The 22,081-nt window shown below is 51.5% G+C and overlaps 2 protein-coding genes across 7 annotated transcripts in view; one reads left to right on the forward strand and one right to left on the reverse strand.

Annotated features, from left to right (window-relative positions):
* Positions 1-12,651, forward strand: part of EPHX1 (epoxide hydrolase 1) — a 37,556-nt gene extending 24,905 nt beyond the window's left edge. For all 5 annotated transcript variants that reach the window (XM_019976395.2, XM_019976392.2, XM_019976393.2 and 2 more), the window contains 6 exons: positions 3,389-3,616; positions 4,127-4,256; positions 4,780-4,985; positions 7,400-7,508; positions 11,418-11,534; positions 12,150-12,651. In XM_019976395.2, coding sequence (XP_019831954.1) covers positions 3,389-3,616; positions 4,127-4,256; positions 4,780-4,985; positions 7,400-7,508; positions 11,418-11,534; positions 12,150-12,351 — 992 coding nt within the window. In that variant the 3' untranslated portion in view covers positions 12,352-12,651. The remainder of the gene's footprint in view (positions 1-3,388; positions 3,617-4,126; positions 4,257-4,779; positions 4,986-7,399; positions 7,509-11,417; positions 11,535-12,149) is intronic.
* A 529-nt stretch (positions 12,652-13,180) lies between these two features.
* TMEM63A (transmembrane protein 63A) overlaps positions 13,181-22,081 on the reverse strand; it is a 36,079-nt gene continuing 27,178 nt past the window's right edge. For both annotated transcript variants that reach the window (XM_019976397.2, XM_070768054.1), the window contains exons 16-24: positions 21,225-21,331; positions 20,997-21,083; positions 20,444-20,506; positions 19,327-19,489; positions 18,286-18,391; positions 16,801-16,968; positions 15,979-16,094; positions 15,561-15,623; positions 13,181-14,124 (exon numbers count right to left, since the gene is read on the reverse strand). In XM_019976397.2, coding sequence (XP_019831956.2) covers positions 13,963-14,124; positions 15,561-15,623; positions 15,979-16,094; positions 16,801-16,968; positions 18,286-18,391; positions 19,327-19,489; positions 20,444-20,506; positions 20,997-21,083; positions 21,225-21,331 — 1,035 coding nt within the window. In that variant the 3' untranslated portion in view covers positions 13,181-13,962. The remainder of the gene's footprint in view (positions 14,125-15,560; positions 15,624-15,978; positions 16,095-16,800; positions 16,969-18,285; positions 18,392-19,326; positions 19,490-20,443; positions 20,507-20,996; positions 21,084-21,224; positions 21,332-22,081) is intronic.

Consider the following 22,081-nt stretch of genomic DNA (forward strand, 5'->3'; position numbering starts at 1 on the left):
TAGTTTTTAAATTTTCAGTATTTAAAATTCAAAATGTACAGAAGGAGACAGAGTCTCCCTCTCGTCCCTCCCCAGGGACAGCATCTGCTTCTGTTAAATAACATGCTTCCAGGGATCTCCTGCGTATACGCTGCTATATAAAATGGATGTATATGTGTGTTTTTTCTAATTTTAAACTCAGATGATAATGTGATAGAATTTGAATCAAAAATAATCTCACACCACGCTGTGTGTTCCAAAGGAGTTAACATTAACTACTAAATTCAACTTTAGGAGTAAATTGAGCAGCATAGAAGGACACCCAGGATATATTGTTAAGTGGAAAAAAAAATCAGGTTCCAAAATAGAATGTATGTAGGCTTCTATTTTTGTTAAAGGCAAGTTATGTTCTCTGTTTTTAAAAACATATGAAACTGTCACAGCTGAGGAGGAGCCTAAGGAGACTTGACAGCTAAATGTGACGTGGTGTCCTGGATAGGATCCTGGAAAAGGGAAAGGACACTGGGTAAAAACTAAGGCAATCTGAGTAATATTCCATTGTATGTGTGTATGTACCAGTATTAATTCAGTCTTTAAAAGGAAAAAAGTCTTATAAGATGTGATGACATGGACGAACCTCGAGGATATTACGAGAAGTGAAATAAGCCAATCACAGAAGGGGCAAAGGTTGCACGACTCCACTTATATGAGGTACCTAAAATTGTCACGCTCATAGAAGCAGAGAGTAGGATGGTGGCTGCCAAGGGCTGGGAGGTGGGGAACTATAGAGTTACTAATTACCGGGTATGAAGTTTCAGTTATCCAAGTCGAGTAAGTTCTAAGTATGGCGAAGAAAATGGCAACCCATGGACAGAGGAACCTGGCAGGCTACAGTCTGTGGGGTCTCAAAAGAGGTGGACACAACTCAGTGACTGGATACGCACACACAACACACACACACGTTCTGAGGAGCCACTGAGTGACACTGTACCTGTAGACAGCAGTACTGTGCACTGTGCAACACACTTAAAACTTTGTGGGGAAAAAGGCAAAAAAAAAACCTTTGTGAAGACAATAGGTCTCGTGTTAAATGTTCCTACCACCACTTAAAACTTAAAAAAAAAACCTAAGGAAAATCTGAATCCATAAAGTATGACTTTTAGTTATTAATGTATCAGTGCTGGTTCATGCATTATAATAAATGTACATCCTAACACGAGATGTTAATAGTAGGGAGACTGAGTATGGGTATCTGGGAACTTCCAGTACTAGCTCCAGTGTTTCTCTATACATCTAAAATCGTCCCCAAATAGAAGTAAGGCTTGTGATTTTTGTCTATTTCATTTCTTCTCAAGTTCAAGAAGTAAACTTGAGGTGCTCAACTTGAAATTACTGGAAAAGTGACTTCTTGATACAGATTTGCTCTGGAGGCAGCTTTGTCCATTTTTGTTTCAGAGTGAAGTCTGCTTATTGCATGTGCTTTTTGAATGCTTAAATCAAGAGGTATTTCTAAATAGTTCTTTTAGGAAATGATTGCTTCAGCTTTGGGGGAAGATAGCATGAAAGAAACCTGTGGTTTCTCTCAATAGTCTGACAGTTTTGAAATGTATGTTTGCATTAAACAATGTAGGCTGATAGTATTGGATTAGGATGAGGCTAATTTCTGGTGAAATCTTTGCTTCTTCCTTTTTGTTTTCTACACTCCAGTCTTCACTGTGTGTTTTTCTGGCTGCTGCAGATTCTGTTTGAAATGAGGCAGGTCATAAAAAAAATAAATAAATAAAATAAAATAAAATTGTCCCCAAATAAAAAAAATTATTTTAAAAAGTTGGACGGGTAACACAGTGTTCTCTTAAGATCATGAGATTATATGTGATTCCTCCCCCACCCCGCTTTTGATTTATCTTTGTTTTCTGTTTCCTACAGAAAGCATGTATTATTTGTATAGTGAATAAACCACAGACCTTCCTGTCATAGTGAATAAACCACAGACCTTGCTGTCAATGCCAGCCCTCGTGGTGGAGGTGTGACAGCCTCCCTGGCCGTGTTTGCTATGAACGCCCACTTGCTTGGGAAGAGAGACTGTTCTCAAAGTGACTCCAGCAGGGAGGGGGGCCTGGAATCCATTCATCCATCTTTGGCTAGGGTGCTGTTTCAATGCCCAGCACTCTACCTTAAAATAATTTTCTCCACTTTAAAAAAAAGTTATGCATATGTCCATCGTAGAAAAATTTTAAAGTTCATACAACCACAAAAAAGACTATAATTTGCTTGAAATTCTATTGCTCAGAAAGGACTACTTTTTACATTTTTGTAGTTTATCTTTTCAGACTTTAAAATTCCTATACACACCATATAGATATATGCATACATGTAACTATTTACAGAAATGGGGTCATACAATGGATCTGGCTTCATAGTTTGCTTTTACCACTTAGCAACATATACAGGACTGATTTCCATATTCAGTGCACATGGACGCTGTCATTTTAGATGACTGTCGGGCTTCCCTGGTGGCTCAGAGGGTAAAGCTTCTGCCTACAATGTGGGAGACCTGGGTTCGATTCCTGGGTCGGGAAGATCCCCTGGAGAAGGAAATGGCAACCCACTCCAGTACTCTTGCCTGGAAAATCCCATGGTCTGAGAAGCCTGGGAGGCTACAGTCCATGGGGTCACAAAGAGTCGGACATGACTGAGCGAATTCACATCATAATGTCATTGTATTACAGTGACTCTGCTGTATTACAGTGTACTGTGTGATCATAGCTCAGTCATGTCTGACTCTCTGCAACCCACCAGGCTCCTCTGTCCATGGGATTTTTCCAGGCAAGAGTACTGGAGTAGGGTGCCCTTTCCTCCTCCAGGGGATCTTCCCAACCTGTGTCTCTTGCATCTTCTGTGTTGGCAGGCAGATTCTTTACCACTAGCGTAACCTGGGAAGTCCCTTACTGTGTACTGTTAAACTATAATTTGTTTCATTCTCTACTGCTGGATATATAAGGCTACCTGCACCCCACACACAATTTGTAAATTATTAAACAATGAATACGTTGAGCATTGGCACGAGCCAGGGCCGGTTTTGGGCTCTGGGAATACAGCAGTTTGAGAGCAGCCTGGCCCGGCCTCACAGACAGCTCACGTTCTCACCTGCAGGGACGCAGCAGTCTGCTGCTTGCAGGTGGCTATGAAGGCCGAGTAAGTCGCCAGGGGGGTCTGGAGCTCAGTGTAAGCGCTCAACCAGCGCCGCTGGTGGTGACTGTGGCCAGTACCATGGGGCACCCAGAGTGGCAGCACCATGGTCCTGCTCAGGCGGGCGCAAAGCCTGACTGGCTACCCCGAGAGCGGTGATGGCAGCCTCCCCCACCACAGGGCCCTCTCCCCTAGCCCTGACTGTGTTCTGTCCCCCCAGGGCTGGACATCCACTTCATCCACGTGAAGCCCCCCAACCTCCCCTCCGGCCAAACCCCAAAGCCCTTGCTGATGGTGCACGGCTGGCCTGGCTCCTTCTACGAGTTTTATAAGATCATCCCGTTCCTGACTGACCCCAAGAACCACGGCCTGAGTGATGAGCATGTTTTTGAAGTCATCTGTCCATCCATTCCTGGCTACAGCTTCTCGGAGGCATCCTCCAAGAAGGGTATGGGGCTGCTGCGGGCCAGGCATCTGCCCCAGGGTGGGGAGCCGGCTTCCTTCAGAGCCTGAGGGAGCTGGGGGAGGGGAGCGTCTGAGACCTGAGGAAAGAGAAGCAATGGGGATGATTTGATTGCCAAAGGGCCAGTGTGTCTTCTCAGGATTTGAGGGGCATGGTGGGCCAGGGACCAGGCAGAGTCATGATTGTCCAGAGTGGGCTCAGGGCCTAGATTCTCGTGTCCTTGGGAGCTGCCCCCTCTGGGCGGGTCCATGTCTGGACTCCGTGTTATTCCGGGCCAGCAAGGCTGACTAAGCGCTGCACACAGTGTGGACCCACGGACCCTCAGCAGGGCTGGCTTCACCATCTCCTGCACCAAGGCTAGCACCAGGAGCACTTCCTCTGGGCACTGGGCACTGGGCACCCCACCCTTGGGCCCCAGGATTCCTTCTCACCCACTCTGAGCTGCGGAACCAAAGGCGTGACCTCCCATGATTCTTCTCTCCCCTTAACAACCAGGCTTCAACTCAGTGGCCACTGCCAGGATCTTTTATAAGCTGATGCTGCGGCTGGGCTTCCAGAAATTCTATATTCAAGGCGGGGACTGGGGGGCCCTGATCTGCACCAACATGGCCCAGCTGGTGCCCAGGTGAGGGTGGCTGTCAGGCGTTGTGTGTATGTGTGCAGGTGTGTGTGCACAGCCCATGCGAGGTGAATGCATAGGGAGGAAGGTTGGGCATAGCGTCTGAGGCTTGGCACAGCGGCCACGCGCGCAGGATGTTTGTGGGCCCAGGGGAGATAAGGGAGGGTCCCCATCACTCAGCTTTGCCTGAGGGTGTTCGACACGAATCTTCCCTCCCTTTGGTGTCACACAGGACTGGTGACTCTGGGCCAGTTGCCCAGGCCTGGAGAGCCAGCTAGAGGAGGGGGACGGTCAGGGAGTAGACCTTTCTGATGGACCAAGTCCTGGGAGAGAGCTGACCAGAACTTTGTAGAACCTGTATTTTCTCCCCAGCCTGCTCCCTCACCTTGTGTGGTCACCCAAGGGGGCAGATGCTGATGGGGGCTGGCCCTGTGCTCCCCAGCTCTGTGGTCTCTTCCTCCTCCATCTCCCTCCCCACTTCCCCATCCTGGATGGCACCCAGGCTCACCTGACCCTTCTCTGCCCCCAGCCACATCAAGGGCCTGCACTTGAACATGGCTTTGATTTTAAGAAATTTCTACACCCTGACCCTTCCTCTGGGACGGTGTTTCGGGGGGCTTTTCGGTTATACCGAGAGAGACATGGAGCTGATATACCCCTTTAAGAAGATCTTCTTCAGCTTACTGAGGGAGAGCGGCTACTTGCACATCCAGAGCACCAAGCCGGACACCGTGGGTGAGTGCGCAGGCGCAAGGCACCTGGCTCAGCGGTGGCGGGTGGGGGTGAGGTTACAGCCAATCCATTCAGCAAGGCTCCCAACCAGCGGGGGAAGCCTCACCTATGCTGGGAACACTGCTCATGGGGTGAAAACCTCTTGTGAGGGACTCAGCTCTGTCCACTCTTACGCTGCCTGGCCAAATTCCCAAACAGCTCCACTGAGCAGAATCAGTGTTCCTAGTGACTTTGACCTCCAGTCCCTCCACCCATGAGTCCTACAGGGAGAAGCATAGAGATGGACCGAGGAGCGGGTAAGACAAAGCCTAGTGTTTATCAGTTCTGGGACTGTGGAAAGAAGGGGGTTCCCCAGGGCTGGAGGAGCTCCCCAGTTCAGTGAGGGAAGATAGCATGGATGGAGCTACTGCCATCAGGGCCCTGTTAAGGGATAATATTTTTTTTAAGATATCAATCATATAGCTATACTAATTTTGAGGGGCATACTATGTATCTTTGTCAATAAAGTAATTTTCAAATTCTGAAAAAAAAAAACATTTTTAAAGATAAAATCATAAAAATAAAAAATGAACACATGTCAAAATTTTATTTAACTCATTAACTAAAAGCAACTAGTAAAATGTAAAATAAAACAGTTCAAAGGCATTTAGGAACACTAAATTTGTTAATAAATACAAAACTTGTCAAAATCTACAGGGTAATAATCAAGTAAATCTCCACTGGACTTTTTTTTTTAATTATTCAGGTTTATTGAGATATAATTGACATACAGCACTGTATACATTTAGGGTGTACAGCATAATGATTTGACTTACATCTTCTGTAAAATGATTGCCACAATAAGTTAATATCCAACATCTCATATAGATTAAAAAACAAAAATTTTTTTAACCTTGTGAAGAGAATCTGTAGGATCTACTCTCTGGACAAAATTCATTTGCTTCTCTATGAACTAGACTCACTTGCATTACTATTAGTTTTCAACAATTTGCAGACCTGTAAAATATCTGTAAGACAAGGGAAGAAAGGCCCCCTTTACAATCATATGATATCAGAAGGGTCCACTGGAACCTCCTTGAACCCCACTCAGAGGACACCCAGGAGTTTTGCCCGTGGTCTTTTAGAGTTTCCATGACAGTCCACACTCACACCTTGGGCAGCTCACGGTAATAAGAACAGTGTTTTATAGAACCAGTTTTCTCCCTCTTATTATAAAAGTAACCCATGTTCAATGTCAAAAAATCAAAAGATGCAAAAAAGCACAAAACAGAAAAGACAATCACCTATAACCTCTTGTTCCCTACCTCTCCTCTCCCAGGCCTTCAGAAGAACTGGCTAACATTTTGATTGATGAATTTTCACAAATGGAATCTGTCCATACAACCAGCATTCATTTAAGTAACAGAGCGTGACCCACCAGCCCAAAAGCTCCCTGCACCCTCTTCTGGGTACTTCCCCCCACGCCCAGGGCAGCCACCCTCCTGACCTGACAGATAGATTGCTTTTGCTGGTTTTTATACTTTATATGCATTGGAATCCTCCAATAGGTGCTCTTTTGAGTCTGGCTTCTTTAGCTGAATATTTTGCTTGTGAGATCCATCCATGCCTTTTTAAAAAAGGATTTCTTTTTTAAAAAACAGTTTTATTTATTTTTGGCTGTGCTGGGTCCTCGTTGCTCTGCGGACTTGTCTCTAGTTGTGGCCAGCGGGGGCTACTCTCTAGTTGCGGCGTGCAGGCTCGTGCCGGTGGCTTCTCTTATTACAGCGCACCGGCTCTAGGACCTGCGGGCTTCAGGAGCTGTGGCCCGTGGGCTCCAGAGTTGCAGCTTCCAGGCTCTAGAGCACAGGCTCAGTAGTTGTGGCGCGCAGGCCTAGCTGCTCCTTGGCATCTGGGATTTTCCTGGACCAAGGATGGAACCCGTGTCTCCTGCATCGGCAGGCGGATTCTTCACCATTCAGGGAAGCCCCCATCCATCCCATTTTTAATGCTTGCTTTATCGTTGGGCCTATGAGTGGATCGATATTTATTTAAAACTGATTCCCTATTTTGGGCTTTTAGGTGGTTTCTAATTTTTCTCTAATCACAGAACAGAAACAAAAAGAAAAAAACACTTTTTAAAAACAGCATTTATATATATTTCTTATTTGGATCCTACAAAACCTGGAGTTGTAGCCTCTTTGGTTTGAAGGAAGCTGCCCATATAGCATATGGATGTCAATGAAGTAGTGGGCGAGGTGTTATCCCTTTTTGTCAGATAAGGATTCCAAGGCCCAGTGTTAAGGAAGTGAGGTGCAGGAGCACCCCAGAGTCAGGGCAGAGCTGTGCTCTGACACAGGCTTCCTGTTCACACTGCTGTTCTGTGGGGCCAGCTCCCTGGTCTCAGGCCTGAGTTGCTCCCTTGCTTCTTCCCACACCAGGCTGTGCTCTGAATGACTCTCCTGTGGGCCTGGCTGCCTATATTCTAGAGAAGTTTTCTACCTGGACCAATTCGGAATTCCGAGACTTGGAGGATGGAGGCCTAGAGAGGTAAGACCCCATCCACCCCTGCCTGCTGTTGGCTCACCTTCCTCACCCACCTCCCTTCTCACCGATTTCATCTCTGGTTGCTCTGAGTGGGATGGTCAGCAAGTTCCATCTGTTGTCGGATGTCCCACAGATCCTCAGCCTGTGACCAACCCAGCCCCAATATTTGGATGAGGAAGCTGAGGCCCAGATAGGTCTAGCCACGCAGTGGAGATATAAAAAATAGGATGCAGGGCTCAAGACGGTTCCGTTTGCTAAACAGCCTCCTTCTGGGATCAAGGAGTCCAGAGGGGCAGCAAGAGCCTCTTTGTCACTAAGACGTGAGAGCAGCCCACGGACTGTCCCTCCTGAATCCTGGAAGCGCCTGACATCATGGCTGTATGCCTGCCTCATTTTTGGAAGCTGGTCCTACAGGGTGGCTACAGAAAGTGTGGGGAGGCCGTCCTGTCTCCTGGAACCTTAAAGGCTGCAGCCTGTACGGCGCATGATTCCCAGGTCCCTGGCCTGATTCGAGCTTCCTCAAGGTTGGCCCTGACCCACCTGCTCCAGGGCCCAGCCATTTTTTCACTCCTTCAGAGACACTCAGAGCACCAGTGTCTAATATGTGAGAAGGAGTGTATGGATCTGGCCCAGAAGTAGGGACTTGGTCTAAGCCATGCCCAGCACCTAAAACAGCACTGAGCACGTACCAAGTGAAGTGAAGTGAAAGTCACCCAGTCGTGTCCAACTCTTTGAGACCCCATGGGCTGTAGCCTCCCAGGCTCCTCTGTCCATGGAATTTTCCAGGCAAGAATACTGGAGTGGGTTGCCATTTCTTTCTCCAGGGGCTCTTGCCGACCCAGGGATCGAACCCGGGTCTCCTGCATTGCAGGCAGGTTCTTTACCATTTCAGCCACCAGCTGGTAAAGGTGGGCATATAGTAGATGCTCCACAAATAGTTGTCTGATGAACTCTGAAGATACATGCAAAGGACTGTTGGGGTGCAGAGAAAGGGGGATTCGCTTTGTTTAAGAGACAGGAAGGGGAAATGACTGGGAGAATCTGTTTGACCTGGGCCTTAAAGGATGAATAGGAGTTTGCCAGGTGGAAAGGGTGGAAGAAGGGAATATAAGCAAAGAGAAAAGCAGAAGCAGAGGTTGGATTGATTAAAATGCATGGTGTACTTTGGAAGGGGTAATTTGTCCCCTGGCTGGAGCAAATACAATGGGGCCAGACCTACAGATGGGTCCTCGAAGAGCCTCTCTTGGGATCTGTTTCCCCAGTCCCACACTGGGCAGCACCCAAGGGTTTATTGGATGCCACTAAGAGCACCTTGGCAAGGGGTCTGGCCCTGCTGCTAGCGCACGAATACCTGGAACCAGGTATGAGGCCAACCAGACCACCCGGAGGCTGCCCCCTGTAGCTTCTGCCCACCTGCATGCCTGGAGAACCAAAGCTTTGAGTAGCAGACAGACGTAATCAGATCTGTGTTCTAGAAAGATCGCTAGCTGCAGGAGGGTAGAAATGGTTGCTGTGGTAGTTTTCAAGCTGTGCTTGGAGCTGCAGGGGAGGTGAAAGCGCTTGGCCAACTCGCTAAAAGACAGTTCCCAAATGTAAGTGCCTGTTGTAACTGTTCAGCTTTCACTGACTGGTTTTAATTTTGTTATCAAAACTGCGTTTTGAAAATGTTCATTTTATCTCTATCCCTGCTCCATGCTGCCGTGGCTAGAGATCTAGCATTTCAGAGATGAGGGACTGAGGGCTAAGGGAAATATGACCCCTGAATACGAAGGTGTCTTATGAAGATGTTCTTTATCTCTGAGAAGCCTCTTTTCTTACAGTATTTTCATATTTAACATTAATACCTTCTTCTGTCCCCCTCCTGTGCCCCTCAGATTCTCCTTTCTCTGCTCCTGTCTCAGGCTGTAGTAGTTGGGAGCAGGGCAGAGGTGAATTAACATTCCTTAGAGTGCAGTTCTGAGAATAAAAATATGACTGACCAACTGTATCTAAATGGCTGAAGCAAACAAGTACATTTAGCCAACTGACCTTTGACCATTTTTGGCAAATTGGCTTCTGCCGAATCAACTCAGCTCATTGCCTGGAGCTGAGGATCCTTGCAGGCGGAGCAGCAAATGTTCTTTAGTCCAGACATTGAGGATGGGGTGGATATGCAGGAGCAAAGGCAGTGGGCTTGGAAGGGATGCCAAGAGGCTGAGCTGGTTTCTGTCACGGACAGGCTGAGTGGGAGATGCTGGCAGGATGCCCGGGCAGGGGTGTCCACTTGGTAGCTGGGCTCACAGTTCTGAAGCTTTAGGTGAGGGGTCAAATTGGAGCAGTTCTTCCCACTGTGTTCTCAGTGAGTTAGTAGTTGGAGTCACGGGGCGGATCTCAAGACACAGCACAGCAGAGCAGCGTCCAGGGGTGCTGAGGGGAGCCTTAGTGGCTCCGGAAGAGAGAGTCTGGGAGGACAGACCTAGGGAGAAGACCCTCCCCACGAGGCCTGGGCAGCAAGGATAATTCGGTGTGCAGAGTGAGGAGGCGTGGGAGAGAGAGCAGAGCAGGGCAGGGAGGGAGGAAAGGCCTGGGGACAATATGGGAGGTGACTGAAGAGGCAGATGGAGGGATTTAGGACTCAGGACAAGGGAGCAAGAGCTCCCCCTGAGCCCCGAATCAGGAATCAACCAGGGAACGGCCTGGGGCGGGGGGTGGGGAGGGGAGGGACGGCTGCTCCATGAACTTAGACTTCCTCACAGAGGAAGGTGGGTGGGCGGGAGGCTGTGGGTGGGCACACGGCTGTCGGGACCCTCTGAGGACGTGGCAACTGAGGTTGGTGAGCACGGCTGTCAGGAGTGCTGGAGTCCCCTTGGGTCTGTGGGCTGTAGGGGGGCTCAAGGTGGCAGAAGGTCCCCAGGATGAAGGCCCTGAAGGGGTGAGTGCGTGTCAGGGAAGCTAGAGGGGCTGCGGGGTGGTGGGCGGTTATTCCAGGAGACAAGGACGGAGGCTGGCGAGTGGAAGCTGAGTTGGGGAGAGCAGTGAGGAAATGGAGGCCCAGGAGGCACCGCCCATGGGTGGCAGCCGCTGACGTGGGCAGAGGGGGAGGTCACGGAGAGTTCTGGGCTCTGGACTCAGGCTGGGCTGAGAGTGCCCTGCACCGACTGGACAGGGCAAGGGCCCAAGGAGCGGGTGGGCTGGAGAGGGTGTGGAGCTTTCCAGAGTCCACAGGCCACATGCTCCAACAACAGGTACCGAATGATTATTTCCTCCTGGAGTGTGGGGCCCTGCAGTCTGGGTGGGCTTCACCTGCTCAGCAGTTCCTGGGCTGGAGAAGCAAAGGGGTATCCTGTGCTGAGCATGTGGAGGAGGGTCTCTGCAGGGCCCACGGCTCCTTCCTGGGGTGACACAGGTTTGGCAGGAGGTAAGCTGGGGTCAGGTGAATACAAATGCCCCAGCAGCTGCTGACCCTGCCTGCTTCTCCTGGTGCCAGGGTCCCAAAGGCTGCCTGGAGACCAGGTTCTGCTCAGGACCGGTCAGGGGTGGGCCTGCACCGAGGGGTAGGCTGAGCAGAGGCTGCAGCACCCTCCCCACAGACCACCCAGCGGTGACCAGCCAAGCTCCTGGTTCAGTTGACCACACCTGCTTCTTCCCATCCGGCCTGAACCTTTGCAGGCAGGTCAGGGAGGGGGTTGGCTGACACCACCCAGGATGACAGCCTGCCTTGTACGTGCTCATCATTCTACATTACCTGTCTTCATGGTAACTGGTGACCTTGGACCAGGCCTGCCTGTAGCACAGGGAGAAATAAGATCACTGAGCGGGCAGTGAGGCCCAAGGAGGGTTGCCAGGTGGGCACAGCACCTGACACATAGCTTGAAAGTGGCACCTCTCAGGCACATCTGGCCCTGAGCATGGCCTTCCGGTCTGCTTTCCCAGGAAGTTCTCCCTGGACGACCTGCTGACGGGCATCATGCTCTACTGGACAACAGGCACCATCACCTCCTCCCAGCGCTTCTACAAGGAGAACCTGGGGCAAGTCAATAAGCATGAGATGTAAGTCCAGCTGAGCCCAGAAAAGGGCTTCTGGGGAGGATGCCTGTGAGACAGAGAGAGGGAGGTGGCCCGCTTGGACTCAAAGGACATTTGATATGGAAAAGTGCAGCCAAGCCTTGGGTGCACACCAGGTGTGTAGAATAGGACACAATTTAAAGGAGGTCAGGGGTGCTGGGCCTCTCTTTAGAATTAGCTCACAGAAGCTAATGAAGAGAGACAGCAGCTCCCTTTGCTGCCAGGCCTGGTCCCCAAACATCCCCACGGGCTCCCCCAGGGCCAAGGCTAGCCTTAGGTGGCACAATGGTTCTGGAACTTCCCTGGACCCCTTGCCAGATCTCATAGGGAGACCCTCAGGCAGCAGCAAAGGGAAAAGGGAGCAAAGGTGGGAGTTGGAGACTGTTCCCACCTCGGCCACACTTTCCAGCTGGGGCAGCCCTTCCAGAAAAGAGGGCCCTTATGGGGTTGGAGCTGAGGTGGGTGCTTAAAACCTAGGTCTGTCCTTTTATGGATCCATGTGGCTGAGCGAATTTGACCTCCCCCCCCAGCTCCCTGAACCCCAGTTGTGCGGGAGAGCCAGCCCGGCCTGCCCCTCAATGAAATATCCGTCTCTTCCAGGTTGAAGGTGTATGTGCCCACGGGCTTTGCTGCCTTCCCCTGTGAGCTGATGCACTTGCCAGAAAAGTGGGTGAAGACCAAGTACCCGAATCTCATCTCTTATTCCTACATGCCCCGTGGGGGCCACTTTGCTGCCTTTGAGGAGCCAGAGCTGCTTGCCCAGGACATCCGCAAGTTCGTGGGGCTGCAGGAGCGGCAGTGACCCCGGCAGGGCCTGTCACCTCCCCAGCAGCCCCTGCCCTAGCACAGCAGGCTCCCTCCTGACACCCGCCCTTTCACAGAGAAGTCCCTGGTCTCGCAGCCCAGCTCCCAGTAGCAGTGGGGCTGGCGGGGAGCCCACTCCCCATCTCTGGTCCTCTATGGGGAGAGATGCCCCTTTCCCCAGGAATGTGTTTGCTGCCGTCCCCTGCCCGTGCTGGGACCCCAGGCTCACCCTTCCACGCGAACGCCCCACGCACTTGCTAAGCAACATGGCTTTGATGATAAATGATTTTTCTTCTAAGAGTGGCTGGAACAAGTGACTTGCTGAGCCCCGATCCCACGTAGGGTGCCCCTTCCTGCTGAGCTGGCAAGCCTGCGGGCTGTGTTGGGACGGTGTCCCATTCCATTCTTGGGGGCACCAAGAGGCCACTCTGCCCATCTGGGTCCCCGCCAGGGGCAGCTCGGAGCAGAGGCAGCGAGGCCAAGTGACTACTGGGGACCCTCACTGCCTGCTTCAGCGATTGGAGGCAGCCTCCCAGCTCTGCCCACCCACACCCATCATGCAGGCTTGTGCCTCGGGCGCCCCCTGGAGGCAGTTGGGAGGCGGCTTCTCCAGCAAGTGCCCAAAGAAGCATTGCAGCCATGGGGTCTGGTTGGGAGAGAAAAGGCAAGAGGCTGAGCCCCTCCTTCTGTGGCTATAGTTCTCGCTTGGCTTCAAGGAGGCCCTGAGCACTCTTCCTTCTGGAGGGAACAGACAGATGGAATCGAGGGCTTCAGATGGAGCCCCATGCACTGGATGGGAAGAGGCAGGGAAGGCTGGATCTCTGCAGTCTGGCTGAGTGGGCACTTTATTAGTGGTCCTCATGGTCCCTGCCGTGCAGGTGACCCCGACCCAGCCACCATGTCACTGGCAACATGAAAGAAAAAAAAAAAACCCTGGTGGGGATATGGAGAAGCCTGCTGCAGCCTGGCGCTGGCCCACAACCCCTCCTGCTTCCTGCAACTGACTCCCAGGGTGGGGCAGGGGTGGGAAGGGTCCGGTACCCGTGAGGGGAAGGTGGGATGGACCTGGACCACCATCAGGAACCCATCTCAGGCCTGTGGCTGCTGCAGCCTCTTTGGTTATCGGTGGTATGTGTGTGTGCCTGGAGAGGGGTGGGCAGTGTCTGGATGCTCAGAGCGAGAAGGTCTTCCACACGGTGCAGCCCCCTCTTCCTTGATTCTGTCACCATGCTCATGGGTTGGAGGGACACAGTTTCAACACATGATCCTGCTAAAAATCACCAGGGCCATCATCCCAGCCACAGAGCTGGGCACTTGTGCAGGAGGAGGGGGACCTGGAAAGAAATAGAGCCTCAGGCGAGCAAGTGAGAGCCCAGGGCTGCACCTGTGCACAAAAGAACCCCACCTGATGGCGGTCCCGCCCTCCCTGCTCAGCCAAGGGCCAGAGCCCCTTTCTGCTTTCTTCTCTTTAGAGTGGCTGTGCTTAAAACAGGTGGAAAGAAGTCCTGAACTTGGTTGAGCTCGAGGACCAGCCGCCTCTCCACCTGTCTCTTCACCTCCTGACTCCCCAGGGCCCCGAGCCTGGACGAGCCCTGCAGTTCCCCAGCCCTCAGTCCCCCTGGTCAGCGGCTGCCACACGGTCCTCCGGGCTCTGTGCCAGACACTGCCCCGCAACAGTCCCGCTGATGTTGATGGCGCCGTAGGTCTGCTGCTGCGGAGACAGGGCTGTTTTCTCTGAGGACGAGCTGTTCAGAATCCGGGGCACGTAGGGCTGCCAGCAAATGGGGGTGTTAGTGCTTGGGAGGGCTGGGCACGAGATTCCAGACCCCATTCTCCCCCTACTGTCCCAACTCCCTCCAGCAGGAAGACACAACAGAATTCTCATAAAGGACACATAAAGAAACAACATCAGCTTAGGACATGAGGACCTAAAAGATAGCAACTGGCACATTCTCCCAGTAGCCAGAGCAGATCAGAAAGCACAGCCACGTAGTTCTCATGGTGCTAGAGAAGAAAGCACACCTCTTTTTCAGAGGAGACAAAACATCCTCAACTCTAGAGGAACTTTTTATAGGAATCAGGTCTATCAACACAGGACAGGTTTAGAATGCTGTCAGTGGGACTTCTGAGGAGCTGAGCGAATCTGTGCAGGCTGTGCTTCCTCTCAATCCCAGACTCCGGCTGCCAACCCCAAACCAGGCTGAGAATGAGGCGTTTATATCCGCCACCTGCCGTCTCTGGCAGGCACACTCAGAGTTGTGCCTCTGGGCGATGAATCTTCCTGAAACCTCCAGGGCTGGTCCAAGGACAGACACTGATAAGAGTGCCTGACACGTGGGAGGGAGCCAGCGGAAAGCACACTGCTACTGACCCAGATCGGCACTGTCCCAGCCCTGTCGGTCAGTCCCAGCCCGATCTGCCAGGCCGGTGGTCACAGCTCTGGGAGCCTGGGGCTCCATTCTCCTTTCCCAAGCCCACCACAGGAGGAGGACCCTGGAAGCCAGAAGCAGGGAGAACCAGGAAGGAAAGGAGTCCTGGTATCTTTCTAACTCGGTGTCCTCCTCCAAAGCAGGTGCCATGCTCATCTACTGAATTCAGAGAGGAGTTAGTGTGACACCCTCTTAACGCCTCGTGAAGCACCTCACACAGGCAGGTGCTGATGAAATGCTCTGATAAACCTTCATCAAACCACAGGGCCTTGAGAAATGGCTTCAGTAAAGATCGAAACTCATCAAGCATTAAACATGCAGAGAAGGAAAGAGATGAGGGGTGGGAGGGAGGCTCAAGAGGGAGGGGGTATAAGTATACTTATAGCTGATGCACACTGTTGTCCAGCAGAAACTAACCCAACATTGTAAAGTAATGATCCTCCAACTGAAAAAACAACAGCAGCAGCAGCAACAACAAAAACTCACCAAGCATGAAATATGCAGAGAAGGAAAGTGAGCAGGGAACTGAAACCAAGGGGGATCGGTACGTATCGTGGTAAAACTAATTATCTTCTGGGTGATGGATGTAGCTTCACACATGCAAGAGAAAACATCCGGAGGGACCAGGGATTCCTTCTCAAATGACATTAATTCAGAAACCCTCCTGCCACATGATCAGGGGACTTCTGTCTTAAGAGAGAAGATCAAAGCGTGTTTGAAAGGCCCATCTGGCTGTGCCTGTGCAGGTGCTCCGCGCTCAGGTAAGAAACACACTTACTGTGAACGGTGGAGGTACGTGGGCCCCCGCCTCATTGCCTTTGTCACTCGCCGATTCTTCTGTCTGCAGATAACAGCAAAAACTTGCAATGATAAACATAACTGATCTTTCTGAACTAACACCCTCTAAACAAACAGACTATTAACACCCAGAATAATAGTACCAGCTGGCACAAAGCTACCAGCAGCAGCCCAAGAGAGGATGGGGTGGTGGGGGGAAGGCAGCGTACGGAGCAGGGAAGGGGAGGGCGGGGAAGCTACACATCACAGCCAACTACCCACGCCTTCCCTGTGGATAAATAAAATCTGGAGAGGGCTGCTGATCTGTTGATATGGGAAGGCGTATCCTTCCCATAGGAGGGCTGGAGGATGAACCCAACCATCTTCTGCCAGACTCTGGCGGGGCAGGGGCCCTTTACCTTGTAGTTGAGAGGGCTGAGGTGCTTGAAGCATCCAAAGCAGGTATATGCCAAGCAGACCAGGATGGTGAGCAGCAGCACCAGGAAGGTGAACAGGGTGAGGGGAGCCTTCAGACCTGGGGACAGAGGGATGCCAGCCTTGATGGAGGGAGGTCACACCTGCTGCACGAACTGTTGTGTGGCTTCTCCCTCAGGCCACAAATAAAAGAGAAGACATCATTCCCTCCCCCTTCCCACCATCTCCAGCAGCTGGGACGCTGTCTTCACCCCCAGGGGCACACAGAGTGACGCACTGAATAGCTGTCGTTATCCCGGGTCAATTTTGGACACTGGGGCACTGAGTCAATGGCAAGAGGCCAACCTCCTTGCTGGGTTGGTTCCCTCCAGTCTCCAGTGCCCTGGGCAGAGTCAGGCATCTCTTCTGCATTTTCCTTTTTCCCAAGAGTAGCAGTTTTCCCTGCTGCCTGCCCCTACCTCCTCCACACTGTGCCATGTGAGGACCTGGGCCCATCCACACCCTAAAAGAATCACGCGGACAAACTTCCCTCTCTCCTCTGGTCCAGTCCCTTCATCTTCCCTGAAGGCTATCTGGGGCAATGGACCTGGCCTTCCCCAGCTTACAGCTGACCTCAGGAGCTTGGAAACAGGTTGTCAGTGCTGCACCCAATCAGCCCTCACCCTGGGGTACCACCTTCTGATTGGACACCGAGTTGATGCTCTTAAAGCAGTGAGAGATTTGACTGGCTGGTGTTGATGTGGGAATGGGAGGTTGGGGGTGGCCTCCTGCCCTCCACCCCTGCCCTAGGTGGCAGGGCTGCTTACCCAGGCGCAGGAAGGAGAAGAAGTAGAGCCAGAAGAGGCACAGGATGGGAGCGGCCAGGGCCTGGTTCACAGCCGCGAAGTGGATCCTCTTCTCCAGCTTGGCCGGGAGGTAGGCGAAGTAGAGGTTGTGCCGGTCCACCATGTGCTTGAGCAGGATGTAGATGAGGCCTGCAGAGCCAGGGCTGTGAGCTGGATCTCGGCTGGGACCAGGGGCTGCCCCCTGCCTCCTGGAGGCACGTTTTGTGCCAGAGCTGGAGCCAAGGCAGCTGCTGGGCTCCATGTGTACCTGCATCTCCTGGCTCTCGCTCTCCCCAACCCCCCTCTCCCCTTCTCTCCTCTCTTCTTCCCCTTTCCTAGCCTCTTTCTGACCCCAGGGAGTAGAGGTTTCTGTGTATCCTCTTGGATCACTGCAGTTCTAGGACCATTTTGGGGAAAGAGGAGATTTTACACCCAGATGCCTGGCCTCAACTTCCTCCCACACTGAGCACCCCCCAGCAGGCTGAGCCCCTCCCCTTGCCCCTCAGTGCTCCCACTCTCCTCTCCTTTCCCACCCAAGCCGACCCCCTGCACCGTCCCTGTCAACAGAGGCCCAAGGGTCTAAACCCAGGGATGGCACAGAAGGTACGCAGGTGCAGCCTTTTCTATTATGTCAGGTTCTTAAAAAAAAAAAAAAATTGTTGTTGCTTTGAAAGAGTAACACTACTGTAGATCTTTAAAATAGTACAAGAGATCATATAGAGAAAATGAAAACTTCCTCCTAAACCTCAGCCAACAGTCTCCCGGATGTTCTCTTTCCTTCCAGAGTCTTCCATCTGTTGTCAGCTCCTGAGGATGTATTTTATTTGCAAGACCTTGGCCTTTTAAGTCAAGGAGACCTTGGCCTTCAAAGTCCTAAGTTCAAATCCTGCCTCCACTCCTCACTAACACAGCGTTAAGTGCTTCATCTGTGAAAAGGGGACAGAAACAAGACCTGCTTTGAAGGATTGTAAGAGAGTGAAGTGGAGAAGGAAATGGCAACCCACTCCAGTGTTCTTGCCTGGAGAATCCCAGGGACGGGGGAGCCTGGTGGGCTGTTGTCTCTGGGGTCGCACAGAGTCGGACACGACTGAAGCAACTTAGCAGCAGTAGCAGCAGCAAGAGAGTGAAGTGTGGTAATCCACATGGAGGGCGACAGTGGCGGCCACAGCGACAAACTCAAGGCCTCCCCCAGTGCTGCTGGCTGAGAACCAGCTGAGAACGAAGTACTCAGCCAGCAGAGGCCATCAGACCGGAGGAGGACTCAGAGAGGTCTCAGTTTGGAAGGCCAGTGGTGGCAATCCACGAGAAGTGAAATTAAATTTGGTGTGGCTGTGGCTATGAGCCACAGCTTGTGGTTCTCGGGGTTACAAGAGGCCCTCTGTCTGGGGCGCTCCATGACGTCCTGGTGCTGGCTGTCCTGGGGAACCCTGCGGAACCAGCCACCCACCTACCCTGGGGCCCACTCACCAAACGGCACAATGATGGGGCAGGTGATGCTGTAGGCCATGATGACGGTGAAGACGCACAGCATCCACGCGTACATGGCTCCAAACTCGTACTCGAAGGCCTGGTTCTGGGAGCGTGAGATGGTGAGGAACTTAGGGCTTTGGTCCACTCCAGCCCACCTCCGTGCTCTCTGAGGTGGTCGGGGAGAACACGTCGGGGAGGACTTTGGAAATGGGAGACTCACAGTGACCCCCACCTCTCAAGCAAGGCCCTTTCTGCCCCTCCACAAGCCTCCTCCAGCTTCACTTAGCTCACATCCAGACCTCTCGAGGCATGATGACTCATGTTTTCATAGTGTTTTCCTTGTTCTAATCGTGTCTACCCAACGGGCCTGTGAGCCTCCAAAGGACAGAGGGGATACGTCTGACTGTAGAACGATCCTCCGCAGACTCTGGCGTCAGACCCAAGGTCAGCTCCGCCCCTTCGAGCCGTGGGTCTCAGCCAAGCATTTGACCTCCCTGTGGCTCAGTCTGTGCGTCTGCAAGGCGGGCTCCAGTAGGGCCCATCTCACGGGGGCTCTGAAGATTTCAGTGACAGGATGCAGGGCCTCTCTGCTCATGGTTCCCACAACAGCAAAGGAGAGTAAAAGAGAACCCCACACACCCAATTTAGACTCTTGAAACAAATGCCATCAGTCCCAAATGCCTTTGACCTCTCGGGTTATCTAACAACTTATGCAAATAGAGGGCTATGGGAAAGGAATGTATGGATCTTAGTTGTGTGAGTGTGTGTGTGTGTGTGTGTGTGTGTGTGTGTGTGTGTGTGTGAGATCAGGCCAGTTAAAATGCAAAAATCCCCACTCTCTCCTCTGCCCAAGACAGAGTGGATAGAGGACGATGTAGCCAGGCCACCTTCACACAGGTGCCTCACACCTCCATTCCCCGCAGTGGGGCCCTGGGCCGAACTAGGAGGCCCTGAGCATGGTGCCTGGCACTCCGCTAGGTAAACGTGGTTGGTGGGGAGGCTTTAGGACGAAGGCAGCACCCACGTCCACCCTTGTACCTGCTTGACGTTCTTGCGGTCGGCCGCGGTCTTGGCCATGACCATGCGGAAGGTGTAGAGAATGAGGCCGGGCAGCCGCAGGAGCTCCATGCCGTTGCCGATGAAGGCCGAGGCGATGACGTAGTTCACAAAGAAGGCGCCCTGGTCGGGCAGGAAGACGCACCTGGGGAGCCGCCGGGTATGTGAGCTGAGCACCCAGGGAGGGAGAGGAGCCCGCAGCTGGGCAGAGGAGGGACTGAGAACTAACCATGGATTTGGCCATCTGGCTATCACTGTCAACCTAGACCTGAGCTAGTTGGGTTCAGTGTGTCTGTGGCTGCCAGCTCCCAAGTCCTCAGGTTACCTAGCGAGAACTTAAGAAAATTCGCTCTCTCCTTTCAGATAGGCACGCGCAGGCCTCCCTGTGAACACTCCCTTAGAAAAGTTTATCTTGAACCTTAGGGTCTACATCAGGACCTACAGTGTAGTACCAGAGGGCTGGGCTGTATCCCAGCTCTGTCTCTTAACTGGCTGGGTAGCTTTGGGCAAGTTCTTCAACACCTCTGGGCCTCAGTCTCCTCATCCGTAAAATGGAAATAGTCATCATTTCTGCCTCATAGCTTGTTGTGAAGATTCGATGAGAAACAGAAGAAAGCATTTAGCAGAGCATCTTCTTAAATAACAGGTATTGTTATTAAAAGGGTGTGGTATAAGCTGAAAATACTAACAAGGACACACATTTAGAAATTAATTTAACTCCACTCTCATAGCAAAAATAACCCGGGGCCAGACAGTTATTCTGGTTGCAGTGTTAATCACTATTTCCCTTTCCCTTCCCTGGCACCCCTGAGACCTAGCAGTTCCCTCTCCCCAAGCGGTTCTGTTTTCAGTAAGTTTCAAAGGATGAAGGAGACTGTCACTAATTGAGTTTTAACCTAAAAGATTAACCACATTTCTGCACACGTGGCACAAAGTGGGTCAGTTCCCAGGGTGCAGCCCAGCCAGGAAGCTGGAGGGGTGAAGGGGAGGCTACAGGCGCTGAAGCACAGACTACCCTCCCCCTCTGTCGTCCGAGGCCCAGCCCCAGGGGACATTCATCCAGGATCAGGAGCCAGAACTCAATGTGGCCGATACTTACTCCAACCTGATAGAGGCCTCTGAGGATGTTTTATCAAAGAGCCACCGGAAGAAAAAATCCAAACTGAAAGAAAAATAAATCCTGTAAGAATTTATTTCCAATACTCCATGTGATCATACCTATATTTTCTTTCTTTTTTTTTGCTTTCTGCTTTTTTTGATTGTTGTTTGTTTTGTAAAAGGCCTAATCTCAAGATCTACGTTGGTTTTCTACATTGCATGTACACTGGTTACTTATTTCAACATAACTTATCAGGGCCTGCTTTCACAAAAGCTTCCTTCCTCAGAATAACCAAAGCCACAATTAGACTCGCTCCCTAAGTGGAAGGTCCATGATAAGTTTCATTTTTAAGCATTTTTGTTTTCAAGGCAGAAAGAACCTATCTCTGAAAGTATCAGTGGGCCGGCACAACGGCACTCCAAGGGGGGTATGACAGGTTTAAATGTTGTTAACAATTTGGATCCACTTCCAAACCATTTGCATTTTCTTGGAGACAGCGTTCTCTGGATGTGACCTTGGTTCTGAACTTAGAGCAGGAGGTGGTAATGTGTACCTGGTGAGGCCAAGGGAGGGCAGGATCAGCACCATGAAGATCAAGAATATGTAGACCTTGGTCATCATGATCCAGTTCTCTCCTGACCTGCAGGAAGTCAGACGTGAGCCCTCGCAGTCCCTCAGATGCCCCAGGTATTCCCAGGAAGGCCCCTGCTGTGTGCCCATCACGCTGGTAGGCTGCAGGGCCAGAGACCCCTCCCTCAGGGGTGAGTCTCAGAAAACTCACTTGGTCCAGTGAGATTCCAGCAGTGTAGAGTAGTAGACGATGGTGGGGAGCAGGGCAGAGAAGGACCACAGGAGGAGGGTTGGGAAGAACTGGCTGATGACGGGGTTCTAGAAAACAGTCCATAGCAGAGAGAGCTGTGAGCCTGGGCGATCTGGGTCGTGACCTGTTGGCACGGCGACTCAGTGGACTCGGGGGTTTTGGTCATAATTTGTCCCCTAGAACCAATGCTGTACCTGGTACAGAGTAGATATTCCATAATGCTGGCTGAATAGATGATAACAGCACCTGACATTTGCACAGCTCTTTTTTTTTTTTTTGGCCATGCCACACAGCATGTGGGATCTTAGTTCCCTGACCAGGGATTGAACCCACGCCCCTACAGTGAAAGCGCCAAGTCTTAACCACTGGATCTCCAGGCAAGTCCCTGTGCAGCGCTTTAGAGGGACGAAAGCAACTTCACATACAACTGAACTCCACTCATCTTCCTGGCCAGATAGAGAAGCTCTTCTGTTCCCTATAAAAAGCCAACAGCAGACACCAAAGGAAGATGTAGTACTGATGACCAGGGCCCCTCTCCAGCCTCCGGCGCACTCAGCTCCCACTGGCCCACTCACAGCTCCCCAGAACTGTGCCATGTTAGTTCCCAATCCGGGCTCTGCCTGTTGTACTTGTTATTGCGGTTTCATGATTTGATTAACTTATTACCTTCTCTGAAAAAATGAGCCTTGTAACAATAGAAGATTTCTTTGAAAACTAGGTTGGACACTTTGGAAAGACTTGATAAAGGTGAATTTCTGAAAAATGCTGTTGAATTTGACCGTAAATTAACTGGAAAAGAGCAAGGAAAATGAAATACT

This window comes from Bos indicus, chromosome 16, assembly GCF_029378745.1.
Source record: "Bos indicus isolate NIAB-ARS_2022 breed Sahiwal x Tharparkar chromosome 16, NIAB-ARS_B.indTharparkar_mat_pri_1.0, whole genome shotgun sequence".
Lineage (NCBI taxonomy): Eukaryota > Metazoa > Chordata > Mammalia > Artiodactyla > Bovidae > Bos > Bos indicus.